Genomic DNA, 13,941 nt, shown 5'->3' on the forward strand with positions numbered 1-13,941 from the left:
TGGGGGCAGGGCAGGGGATGGGGGCAGGTGTACAATTTGAGAATTGTAACAACAGTATCCCCTGCCTATGTGAAACTTGTCAAACACAATTGGCATAGTGCATTTCTCATCTGCAGTACAGGCAGAGTGATTTGAAAACTATTTGCAAGTCAAACCATGGAAAATGGTTTAAACAAATCTTTCACCCTCAGCAATCTAACTGCTTTGCAAACAAAGAACAAGGTAGAAAACATGATCATGAATAGGAGACTAAGTCCTAAGTATGGTTTCACAAGCTTTTGAGTTAAATCGGAGGAAAGGACAAAATGCCTCATTTGCCTACAGGATTGTCAAATGAAAGCAAGATGACAAAATACAGTAGTGAAGACGGTCTTAATTTATCATTAAAAGTTCCAAAACAATGAATGTTCCTACTGCCTCCCTGCTGCAAAACTGAAAAGTTCCACCCAATACAATAACTAGAGTCGCACTTTTGTTTCAGACATTAAAATGGGATCACATCACGAGGAAAAGAAAATTGAAACGACTGACCTAGGTTGTGTGTTGAACTCATGACTTTTGACTCAAAAGAATGTGAACAACAGAGTCCCTGAGGTTATCGTCAAGTATCAAATTGCAGTAATGCTTTGTTTAATGTTGTGATTTCGTCCTTCAGGACAAGCCACATCCCAGTCACCAACCTCTGCTCGTGGGCATTCTGCTGCACCACAGCAATCATCTTCTCCAAATCATCATCATCATATTCCGCTGTATAATTCACCAGCTTTCTGCTTCGACGTTTTGGTCTTCCTGTCGGGGTTAGCTGAGGTTTCTCCTGCTTGGACTGATCAGGGATGGAAGAGATGAATAAACAATTGCAGCAAACTCAAAACCTCAAAAGAGAAAAAAGAACAAATAAATGAAATGTCTTTCATATTTTTATAGTACCTCTTGTCCCAGTATTGTTGAGATGGTTTTATTGACGATGGCTGTATAGAAAGACTCTTGTTTTTTGCTTAGAGGAGCATAAACCACAACCTCCCGTTTTGGAGGAATTTCCAGAGTGACATCAGATTTCAACCTCCTCAGCAGGAATGGAGTCAGGATCTGCAACACCGATAATAACCCATTCAGAATTTGACGAACACCATGGCACACAGAGTCTAGATTTTGACTGACGGTGCCTGTCACTCAGGGTGCAGGTGAACCTCCCTGCTCAGAGCTACAGCTAGCTACAAAGTCTCATACTGATGGATCAGTGACTAAAATCTCCAGGTTGGGCACTAACTCATGTCCCAGGGATAAAAATGTTTCTCAGGGTACACTGCAAGTCACACAGGAACATGTACCAAGCAAAACACTTAACTGTAACTTGGTGCTTGCTTATTTAATTCTGGATGAGTTCAGATTCAGTGCTAGATTCAAAATTACTTTTTTGCCATTCATCTTTTCACAGGGAATTACAAATAATTTAAAAAGTCAATATGTTGAAAATGTCAGGTCTTGTTTCCCATTTACACTTCAACAACTGGCCCTGGACTGTGAACAAATTTCATTTACACTGAGCTGCACTACAATAAACCATTTCAGAGTCCAGAAAGGAATTAAAAAGGCTCAAGCAAGTGATTTAAAGACAAGGAACTTGGAAAGGTTAATCTTGAGAAAGCAGGCAATGGAATGACGACAGTTCAGAATTGGCATTCTGTAGAACTTGACAAAAGTAGCTGCAAAACGTCAATTCAGCAAATGAGAATCACTGGGGGTAGGAGGAAGGGTAAACCTTCAGGGACCAGGTGGAAACCGGAGGTTACAGACAGATGAAAAGAAGCACGAGAGCTTTACAAAGATGTGACATATGGAATATAGCGTATCGAGAGATGGTGAAGACAGTGAGAGGGGAAAAACATACTTTCCACACTCTCAGTGGCATCACTCAAGTTAAGAGTTTCTTTAAAAAACAACTGTGCATTTATTCCAAGGCATTCTATATTATCCCTATACAACAATGATAACTTTTTGTTAAATTAAACACTTTTTGCGTTTCCCTTATCAACTCCATTTTTAATACTCACTGGTATAGGCACCATGGTGGGGTGACTTATAAAACTTTGAATAGGATAGAATAGAATGCCTACAGTGTGGAAACAGGCCCTTTGGCCCAACAAGTCCACACCGACCCTCCGAAAAGGAACCCACCCAGACTCATTCCCCTACTGTTCTACATTTACCCTTGACTAATACACCTAACCTATATACATCCCTGAACGCTACGGGTATTTTTTTTTTACCATTTCACCTAACCTGCACATCTTTGTACTGTGGGAGGAAACCAGAGCACCCAGAGGAAACCCACACAGACATGGAGAGAATGTGCAAACTCCACACAGATAGTCGCCCGAGGCTGGAATTGAACCTGGGTCCCTGGCGCTGTGAGGCAACATAGAACATAGAAAAATACAGCGCAGTACAGGCCCTTTGGCCCTCGATGTTGCATCGATCCAAGCCCACCTAACCTACACTAGCCCACTATCCTCCATATGCCTATCCAATGCCCGTTTAAATGCCCATAAAGAGTCCTAACCACAAAGCCACAGTCTGCCCCACTTGTATTTTTCATGTAAAAGTACATGTGACTATAAATTTCACTTCTATTAGCTTTAGTTATTCTAGATAGTTATACAGAGTAGGTTTTATTTCAAACATTTATCTTTAAATATGACTTGGTGCACTACCTGAACTATCCCATTTCAGTTAAATTTGTCTCTTAAAGTCATCGTTAATTCTGGGTTTCATGGCTTAATCTTTAAATGATTGAATTAGTTTTTGCTTAATACTAAACTGATCAGGTTTTAAACATGTTTTAATACACAATTTCTTCCCATTCTCTTCAGTGGGGTCACGTGCACCACTGCTTGTATGTACACAAGGTAACAGGTGTGCCAACTTTAGCAAAGACAATTTCCTTCTTTTCTGTCATGGGAGGTGCTCCGTTCTGAAGAAGAGTCACCAGAATCAAAATGCTAACTTTGTTTTCTCTTCAAAGATACTTCCAGACCTGCTGAGGTTTGACAGTAATTTCTGCTTTTGTTTCAGATGTCCAGCATCAGCGGTTCTTTGTTTTATTAAAACCCATTTGACTTGCTAATGATAATCAATGATTGTAACCAAGGTTAGTTACCTTGAGACGTGCTTTCCATTCCAGATCTTTAACTGAATTTAAATTCCATTCAAATACTATGACAGGATTTGCCCATCACAGAATATGAACACAAGTCTCTGGATTACTAATCCAATGAAATTACTGCAACACCATTTCTCACATGTACTAAAACATGGTGCAATTTCACTGCATTTTCCAATGAGCACCTTCACAGCTCACTCCCAATGCAGAGAAACTAAAAGAGGGAGATGGCTTTGTCAGCAAAAAATCTGGTTAAGAGCAAGGGTGGAGTTCAGGTGCAAAATATCACAAGGAGGACAGGGGAGAGGATGGAGACTCACACTACCATTTTGAAAGATTCTGGTATAAACAAAATTAATTTCCTCTGGAGACTCTTAGGATCGGGATGGGACCATTCGCCGCCGACGATTAGCCACTGCCCTTTGACCGAGCATATCTAAACTATATAAAATGGTTGTTATATTGGTTAAGGTAGTGTTTGTGTTGTTTCAGTAACAACTTATTTTCGTTACAGGAGAGTTTTTTTTTAAGTTTGTATTTTTTTTCCCATTTACCCTCAAGTCTTCAAAATGGAAACAGAAATTATTAGTAAATGTGGAAATAAGAAGTTTTACCACAATGGTTTTATATATGTTTTTGATAAACTATCCAAGAGTGATTCAAGTATTAAGTTTTGGCGATGTGAACAAAGGGGCCGATGTAATGGACGGATCCACACCAAGAGTGGCACTGTGATAAAAACAATAAACGAACACACATTCCCCTTCTGCAGCAAGTGTCCAAGTTGCGAAAGTGAAAACAAGTTTAAAACGTCGTGCAGAAGAATCGCAGGAAGTACCTAGTGTTCTTATTAACGAATGTGTAGCTGATGTCCCTCAGTCAGTCCTACAGCTTTACCGATGACAAGCAGCATGAAGAAAATAATTCAACGAAAAAGGAATGATATTAGTTTAGCGCCACCAAACCCTACTGATCTTCAGCATTTGGTGATTCCAATTACATACAAAGTATATAAGCCGGATAACAGAGCAGAAGAAATGAACTATCAAATGAACTAAAAAATGTAATCGTTTAATATTAATGTGACTGCCATTATAAAAAGGTTTTTAAAATATATTTCCTTTTTCTGGTTAAAGTTTGTAACTCATTTTTATATATAAACCAATAAAATGATATTTATTTTACCTCTTTTATCAATATGTAGTGGAATAAATAAAGGGGATTGAGAAATATGAAAGAAACAGGTGGGGGGAGGGGAAAAACAACAATCAGTATATATATATTTCCGGTGGTGAATAGTCTCCAGAGGTCAAACGACCCCAGTGGAGAAACGCTGGTGGAGAACTGCAGTGGCTAATAATCGGCGGCGAATCATCACCAACCCCCTAGAGTCTGGTCTGGTTGGATAATTGTGTTGTATCATTAGAATCAACCAGTTCAGAAGAGGCCATTTGGTTCATCAAGTATGTACTACCAAATATATACTACCAAATCAACATGAGTCCAGTTTTCCAGCAATAGGCTCATTGCTTTAAAATGTTAGGACATTTTAAGTGCTCATCCAAGTACTCTTTAAAAGGTTTGAGGTTACCCATCACAACTACCCTCCCAGGCAGTGCATTATGACTCTCTGGGTGAAACCTTTTTCCTTAAATCCTCTCTAAACCTCCTGCCTGTTACCTTTACCTCTGTTATTGATATTTCAACTGAGGGAACAGCTGCTTCCTATTCATTCTGTCCATGCCCCTCAACCTGACACACAGCAAGAGAAAAAGATGGGAACATTTATCACCAAACAATCGCAGAGAAGTAGTTTGTCTATATTAAAATAATTTTGGAGATGATTATGGCAAATGTGACAGGAATTAAAGGAAAGAACAACTCCCCTGTACTGTTCACAGCATGTCAAAAAATTCATTTAACAAGACATAAATTAGACTATGGAATAACAAATCAGGTTGTTTACCGACAGAAGAATGACAATTCAGCTTGAACTGCACATTTTTTTAAAAATTTGCTTGGAGAATTTGATCCACAAAACTTGTTCAACATTCCATGAAAACAGTAAACAGGCAGCTTTATGTTTAACATGTAGCGAACCTTACATTTTTCTAAAAAGCTTGAGGCTCACTGCAAGAGGATTAGTTTTACATGGCCCACAGCGGTTGTGGATGGGTGATATTTAGCATTAGTAGGCGGGATTAGAGGTACTGGATCAGTGGTGCTGGAAGAGCACAGCAATTCAGGCAGCATCCAAGGACAGGCAAAATCGACGTTTTGGGCAAAAGCCCTTCATCAGGAATAATCAGGGATTAGAGGTAGTTGAGGAGCTAAGTGCAGTTAGAAGTACTGAATTCTCAATACTTAAGTGCATCAACACAGAGGAGAGCCTATCTTTGGAAGCATTAATCCAGTCATGGTCCTAAAATTAGCAAAAATGGGAGGTGCTCTTGGGTCTGGAAAACACCTGGGGAAGGGGTATGCTTCCAAGGACTGGTAGTGGTAGGGAAAAGCCAACTATAATCCCAAATCAGATGTAAAAACCTGCAAACATCTCTCGCCTCCAATATTTGTAGCATTTCAGGATTCTTAATCTCAATATAGTCACTGTTTTAACAATGTCCTGAGGGAAGAATATAAAATGCATAAAGATAAGATGATGAAGATAGGAGCATTTAATGGCCATTCAGAGCCAGTACAAACTTGAATCCTTGGTTCCCTCAAGGTAAACCTTAGTTAAAATGTCCCTACACAGTTACTGGGTTACAATACTGGAACTGGAAATGTGTTGCTGGAAAAGCGCAGCAGGTCAGGCAGCATCCAGGGAACAGGAGAATCGACATTTCGGGCATAAGCCCTTCTTCAGGAATGAGGAAAGTTTCTCCAGCAGGCTAAGATAAAAGGTAGGGAGGAGGGACTTGGGGGAGGGGCGTCGGAAATGTGATAGGTGGAAAGAGGTCAAGGTGAGGGTGATAGGTCAGACTGGGGTGGGGGCAGAGAGGTCGGGAAGAAGATCTCAGGTTAGGAAGGCGGTGCTGAATTTGATGGATTTGACTGAGACAGGGTGGGGGGAGGGGAAATGAGGAAACTGGTGAAATCCGAGTTCATCCCTTGTGGTTGGAGGGTTCCTAGCCAGAAGATGAGGCGTTCTTCCTCCAACTGTCGTTTTGTTGTGGTCTGACGATGGAGGAGTCCAAAGACCTGCATATCCTTGGTGGAGTGGGAGGGGGAATTGAAATGTTGAGCTACAGGGTGGTTGGGTTGGTTGGTCCGGGTGTCCCAGAGGTGTTCTCTGAAACGTTCCACAAGTAGCCGGCCTGTCTCCCCAATATAGAGGAGGCCACATTGGGTGCAGAGGATGCAATAGATGATATGTGTGGAGGTGCAGGTGAATCTGTGGCGGATATGGAAGTTTCCTTTGGGGCCTTGGAGGGAGGTGAGGGGGGAGGTGTGGACGCAAGTCTTGCACCTCCTGCGGTTGCAGGGGAAGGTGCCGGGAGTGGAGGTTGGGTTGGTGGGGGTTGTGGATCTGACGAGGGAGTCACGGAGGGAGTGGTCTTTACGGAATGCTGATAGAGAAGGGGAGGGAAATATATCCTTGGTGGTGGGGTCCGTTTGGAGGTAGCGGAAATGACGGCGGATGATGCGCTGTACATGGAGATTGGTGGGGTGGTAGGTGAGTACCAGTGGGGTTCTGTCCTGGTGGCGGTTGGAGGGGCGGGGTTCAAGGGCGGAGGAGCGGGAAGTGGAAGAGATGCGGTGGAGGGCATCGTCGACCACGTCGGGGGGGAAATTGCGGTCCTTGAAGAAGGAGGCCATCTGGGTTGTGCGTTTTTGGAACTGGTCCTCCTGGGAGCAGATGCGGCGGAGTCGAAGGAATTGGGAGAATGGGATGGCGTTTTTACAGGGGGCAGGATGGGAGGAGGTGTGGTCCAGGTAGCTGTGGGAGTCGGTCGGTTTGTAGTAGATGTCCGTGTTGATTCGGTCACCTGAGATAGAAATAGAAAGGTCGAGGAAGGGGAGGGAGGAATCTGAGACTGTCCAGGTGAATTTGAGGTCGGGGTGGAAGGTGTTGGTGAAGTGGATGAACTGTTCAACTTCCTCGTGGGAGCACGAGGCGGCGCCGATACAGTCATCGATGTAGCGGAGGAAAAGGTGGGGGGTGGGGCCAGTGTAGTTGCGGAAGATGGATTGTTCCACATATCCTACGAAGAGGCAGGCATAGCTGGGGCCCATGCGGGTGCCCATGGCTACTCCTTTCGTTTGGAGGAAGCGGGAGGATTGGAAAGAGAAGTTGTTCAGGGTGAGGACCAGTTCAGTCAGTCGAAGGAGGGTGTCAGTGGAAGGGTACTGGTCGGTACGGCGGGAAAGAAAGAAGCGGAGGGCTTTGAGTCCTTCGTGATGGGGGATGGAGGTGTACAGGGACTGGATGTCCATGGTGAAAATAAGGCGTTGGGGACCGGGGAAGCGAAAATCATGGAGCAGGTGGAGGGCATGGGTGGTGTCCCGAACGTAGGTGGGGAGTTCTTGAACTAAGGGGGACAGGACGGTGTCAAGGTATGCAGAGATGAGTTCGGTGGGGCAGGAGCAGGCGGAGACAATGGGTCGGCCGGGGCAGTCAGGTTTGTGGATTTTGGGCAGGAGGTAGAAGCGGGAGGTGCGTGGTTGTGGGACTATGTGGTTGGAGGCGGTGGATGGGAGATCCCCCGAGGTGATAAGGTTATGGATGGTCTGGGAGATGATGGTTTGGTGGTGGGGGGTGGGGTCATGGTCAAGGGGGCAGTAGGAGGAGGTATCTGCGAGCTAGCGTTTGGCCTCAGCGGTGTAGAGGTCGGTGCGCCAAACTACTACCGCGCCTCCCTTGTCTGCTGGTTTGATAGTGAGGTTGGGGTTGCAACGGAGTGAGTGGAGGGCTGCGCGTTCCGAGGGCGAGAGGTTGGAGTGGGTGAGTGGGGTGGGGGAGTTCAGGTGGCGGTTAATATCGCGGCGGCAGTTGGCTATGAAGAGGTCGAGGGCAGGTAGGAGGCCAGCACGGGGTGTCCAGGTGGATGGGGTGTGTTGGAGGCGGGAGAAGGGGTCGTCAGAGGGTGGGCGGGAGTCTTGGTTAAAGAAGTGGGCACGGAGGCGAAGGCGGCGGAAGAATTGTTCAATGTCACGCCGCGTGTTGAATTCATTAATCCGGGAGCGTAGGGGAATGAAGGTGAGGCCTTTGCTGAGGACTGATCTTTCATCCTCAGAGAGGGGTAGGTCTGGAGGGATAGTGAAAACACGGCAGGGCTGGGAGCTAGGACCCATTAATCCGGGAGCGTAGGGGAATGAAGGTGAGGCCTGGAACAATACTGGAACGTCCTCTCCACCCTAACCCCGGAAGGCAGGCATACATTGGTGTTCCTCACAGAAGGGTACAGAGTTTCAAGATCTCAGATGATACAAAGAACTTAGAAGGATAGGTAATTGAGGAGGATGATTAGTGATGTCAAGGGGATGTAAAACATGTTGGTGGTGGGGACGGTCAAATTTCAGAATCCCTATGGTGCAGACAGAGGTCATGCAGCTGATCGAGTCTGTACCAACCCTCTGAAGAGCACCCCATCATATCCCTGTTACCCCATATTTAGCCCACCTAGCCTGAATACTACTGTACAATATAGCCTGGCCAATCTACCTAACCTGAACAGATATGTATTATGGGAGGAAACTGGGGCACGTGGAGAAAACCCAGCGAAGGCAGACTGAGCAAACTCTTTCCAGTGACTGGAATCAAATCCGGGTCCCTGGTGCTGAGAGGCAGTAGTGCCAACTACTGAGCCACCATGCCACCGTCACAGGCAGGTTAAATTTACAAATAGTTCTAACTTTGCCATTCTTTCTGAATAGAAAGAATGCAGAGTCCTCTGATTGTTTGTGTAACCTGATTTGTCTGCGCGCTCATCTCTACTGGAAATGATGAACTCATTAATTTAAAATCTGAAATATTCATGGCTCAATGTTGCTTTCAGCTACTTTGAAAGACAGACAATTTAGGCAACTCTATTACCGAGGAATGCATTTTATCATTATCTTTAAAAGCAAAATTTTAAACCCAAGTAGTTAAACAGGTTTGAAGAGAAACAAAAACAGACAAAACCTCTCAAAATTTATCACAGCAAACTAAAGGTGGATCCATGCAATAATTTATTGATTGACTTTGCAGACTGGTTATTAGTATTTACTGTTTACTAGTTTCCAATTGTCACTTTAATTGTTAAGTCACAAATATTTGCATTCCTATTTGTTTAATACGAAATTTGAGCAAACTTCAGTTCAAACCATTGGTGGACACCATGTTCCTGGTATATGAACACTTCTAATACCTTATGGGTTTATCTCATGTTATGCTGCAGTGGCCATACCAAGCCCAGGGCTCAGACAAATAAATTATAGGATAGAAACAAACTCAGCAAAGAATAAACAGAACATAGAACAGTACAACACAGTACAGGCCCTTTGGCCCTAGATGTTGTGCCAGCCTTTTATCCTACATACCCTTTTTGTACTACTTTCCAAGTGCCTATCCAGGAGTCGCTAAAATATCCCTATGTATCTGACACTACTACCACATCTGGCAATGCAATCCTCACACCCACCACCCTCTCTGTAAAGAACCTACCTCTGATATCTTCTCTAAACCTTCTTCCAATTACCTTAAAGTTATGCTCCCTCATTATAGACATTTCCATCCCAGGAAAAAAAAAACTCTGTCCATCCATACTATCTATGACTCTCATTATCTTACACACCCCGTCGCCTCTCACCCTTCTTCACTCCAAAGAGAAAAGCATTAGCTCCATCAACGTTTCATAAGACGTGCCCTCCAGTCCAGGCAGCATCCTGGCAAATGATTAGATTAGATTCCCTACAGTGTGGAAACAGGCACTTCAGACCAACAAGTCCACACCAACCCCCCGAAGAGTAACCCACCCAAACCCATTTCCCTCTGACTAATGCACCTAACATTATGGGCAATTTAGCACGGCCAATTCACCCGACCTGCACATCTTTGGACTGTGGGAGGATACCGGAGGAAACCCATGCATTCACTGGGAGGATGGGCAAACTCCACACAGACAGACAGTCACCTGAGGCTGGAATTGAACCCAAGTCCCTGTCGCTGTGAGGCAGCAGTGCTAACCACTGAGCCATCGTGCTGCCCCTAAGTCTCCTCTGCATCCTCTCTAAAGCTTCCACAACTTTCCTATAAATGATGCAAAAGAACTGAACACAATATTCCAAGTGTGGTCTAACCAAGGGTCTACAGATAAAATTCAATTTAACTCTAACATCATACTTTCAGCTGTTTTGAAAGTATTTTAACTTGATATCTAAATGTTTAGAACAAATTTGCAAGAGAGATTAAACACTTTACATTGTACATGCAAACATAGCACTTATAATGCAAAATAAGGTTTTGCAAAAAGGAAGGGCATGTAATTCAAAGATTCTGATAGAGATACAGACAGACCCAAAGATGGTAAATTAAAATACCCAATGGACTGAAATTTTCATACTGGTAGCAAAGTATGTTTGATAAAGATACAGACAAAAACTCTTACAGTACATTCAAAGAAATTGAAAAGATCCTGCAAATAAACAGCTTCAAAGTGGAGCAAAACATTAAAGTGCACAAAGAGACACAGACAGGAAAACAACATTGGTGGGGAGTACAGATGTCAAAAGACAAACATCAGAATCACATTTGTAGGTGATGCACTTGAAAGAATATTTCCATAAAAAGAAACAAAAAAAATTGTACCTGGTGAAGCATGTGCAGAATATTTTGTTCCTGCTCGCTGGCAACTATATCTTCAACATTTTCTGTGATGCTTGTAATGTCAAACCAAGATTCAAAACTGGGGAGAAACAAAGATTGAGTTTATCACAAAACTAGTTCATAAACATTTATTTTGCTCCTCTCTCAATTTCAGTCCCTCCCATAAATGGGTCTGGGTCTGCTGTAAAATCAGGAGAACACCTTTTAACTGCCTGATATCTGGATAAACATTAGCAAGATTGAAGAATCGCAACACATAACTATTACAGCAGTTACTATACCAATGTTATCAAGTCACAACTTATTTCCCTCAAGAGGCATGAATATAATTAAGCATGCAGAGAATCAGGTGCTGCACATCGGGTGCAGCAGATGCAGTAAATGATGTGTGTGGAGGTGCAGGTGTAGGTGAATTTCTGATGGATATTGAAGGATCCCTTCGGGCCTTGGAGGGAAGCGAGGGGGGAGGTGTGGGCGCAAGTTTTGCATTTTTTGCGGTTGCAGGGGAAGGTGCCGGGAGTGGAGGTTGGGTTGGTGGGTGGTGTGGATCTGACAAGGGAGTCGCGGAACGAGTGGTCTTTCCGGAACGCTGATAGGGGTGGGGAGGGAAATATATCCTTGGTGGTGGGGTCAGTTTGGAGGTGACGGAAATGACGAAGGATGATCCGATGTATCTGGAGGTTGGTGGGGTGGTTGGTGAGGACTAGTGAGGTTCTGTCCTGATGGCGATTGGAGGGGCGGGGTTCAAGGGCGGAGGAACGGGAAGTGGAGGAGATGCGGTGGAGAGCATCGTTAACTACGTCGGAGAGGAAATTGCAGTCATAACATCAAGGTACAGAAAACCCTTTGACAACAGCAGATACACTCCGTCAAACAGCATGGAAACAGACCTTTCGATCCAAATAGTCCATTTCAACCATAATCCCAAGTTAAACTAGCCCCACCTACCTGCACCTGGCCCATACCCCTCCAAACCATTTCTTGTTCATATACTAACCAAAGTGTTTTTCAAACCATTGTAGGTCCTCGAAGGTAGTAACATTTGGATTACTCCCAGTGCCATGTACTTGTGAGTAGAAATAGGAGGATAGAGCAGATGAATGCGTGGCTGAAGAACTGGTGTAGGGGGCAGGGATTTACATTTTGGATCATTAAGATCCCTTCCAGGCCAGAAGAGACCCAAGTAAGAAGGATGGGTTGCACTTGAATTGAAAAGGGACCAATATCCTGGCACAGAGATTTGCTACTTCTACTCAGTAAAGAGATTAGTCTGGCACAATAGAGAAGTGTAGCAAGTTAAGTAGTCAAGGCAGGCAAAAGCAAGGCAGAGAATGAGGTAAAACAGACTTAAACTGCATTGAAATAAATGCAAGAGGCCTGATAGGTAAGACAGATGAACTCGGCTGGTTGGGAATAGGGGAATAGAGATATCATAGCTACTATAGAAATTTGGCTCAGGGAGGGGCAGGACTGCCAGCTTTTTTGTTACAGGGTATAGATGCTACACGAAAGAAAGGAGGGCAAGAGAGGAGGGGCGTGACATTTTTGGTTAAGGGTAACATTATGGCTACATTTAAGGAGAATATTGCTGGGAGAAGGTCCAGTGGAGAAACATGGGTAGAAATAGGAAAGGGATGATCACCTTATTGGGATTGTACTACAGGCCCCCCAGTAGTCAGTGGGAAATTGAGAAACAAATATCAGGCGATCTCAGGTATCTGTAAGAATAAAAGGGTTGTAATGGTAAGGGAATTTAACTTTCCAAACATAGACTGGGACTGTCATATAGCATTGAGGACTTGGATAGAGAGGAATTTGTTACATGTGTACAAGAAAATTTTTTCTTATTCAGGATGCACCTACTAAGGGAAGGTACAAAACTTGACTTTCGCTTGGGAAATGAGGCAGGGCAAGTGACTGGTCACAGTGGGGGAGCACCTTGGGGTCAGCAACCATTATTCTATTAGTTTTAAAATAGCTATGGAAAAACATAGACCGGATCTAAATTTTAAAGTTTAAATTGGAGTAAAGCCAATTTTGATGATATTAAGCTAGAACGTTCAAATGTTGACCAGGAGAGGCTATTTGCATGTAATGGTACGGGTGGCAAGTGAGAGGCCTTTAAAAATGCAATAACAAGAGTTCAGAGACACATATTGCTGTTAATGCAAAGGGTAAAGCCTGTGGAATGCTGGATGACGAGAGAAACTGAGGCTCTGGCCAAGAAAGAGAGAGGTGTGTGTCAGGTATAGACAGCTGGGATCGAGTGAATCCCTAGGGCAGTAGGAATATACTCAAGACAAAATCAGGACAGCAAAAAGGGACAAGATATTTTCAGCAAATAAGGTTAAGGAAAACCTAAAGAGATTCTCCAAATAAACTAAAGGGGTTAGAGAAAAAAAAAGTAATTAGGGAGAGTACAGGACTCCTTAGAGATCAACAAGGCCATCTATGGTTAGAACCACAGGAGCTGGGTGAAATACTAAACAAGTATTTTGCAACAGTATTTGTTGTGGAGAAGGATATGGAAGCCAAAGAACTTGGGGAAATAAACTGAGATATAAGTGTCTATATTACTGAAGGGGTGGTGCTGAACATCCTAACTCAAAAAGGTTAGATTAGATTAGACTACAGTGTGGAAACAGGCCCTTCGGCCCAACAAGTCCACACCGACCCGCCGAAGCGCAACCCACCCATACCTCTACATTTACCCCTTACCTAACACTACGGGCAATTTTGCATGGCCGATTCACCTGACCTGCACATCTTTGGACTGTGGGAGGAAACCGGAGCACCCGGAGGAAACCCACGCAGACACGGGGAGAACGTGCAAACTCCACACAGTCAGTCGCCTGAGTCGGGAATTGAACCCGGGTCTCAGGAGCTGTGAGGCAGCAGTGCTAACCACTGTGCCACCATGCCGCCCAAGGTGGATAACCTTCACCACCCTGTCTACAAGTGCTGCCACTTT

At 44.0% G+C, this 13,941-nt stretch overlaps 1 protein-coding gene across 4 annotated transcripts in view; it reads right to left on the bottom strand.

The window, feature by feature from the left end:
- hells (helicase, lymphoid specific) overlaps positions 1-13,941 on the bottom strand; it is a 67,699-nt gene that overhangs the window by 26,345 nt on the left and 27,413 nt on the right. For all 4 annotated transcript variants that reach the window (XM_043712290.2, XM_043712288.2, XM_087999129.1 and 1 more), the window contains exons 13-15: positions 10,953-11,049; positions 928-1,086; positions 681-823 (exon numbers count right to left, since the gene is read on the bottom strand). In XM_043712290.2, the coding sequence (XP_043568225.2) occupies positions 681-823; positions 928-1,086; positions 10,953-11,049 (399 nt within the window). The remainder of the gene's footprint in view (positions 1-680; positions 824-927; positions 1,087-10,952; positions 11,050-13,941) is intronic.

The sequence above is a fragment of the Chiloscyllium plagiosum genome, unplaced genomic scaffold, assembly GCF_037043375.1.
Source record: "Chiloscyllium plagiosum isolate Xiang-an unplaced genomic scaffold, Cpla_swu_hap1 HiC_scaffold_22, whole genome shotgun sequence".
NCBI classification, from domain to species: Eukaryota; Metazoa; Chordata; class Chondrichthyes; order Orectolobiformes; family Hemiscylliidae; genus Chiloscyllium; species Chiloscyllium plagiosum.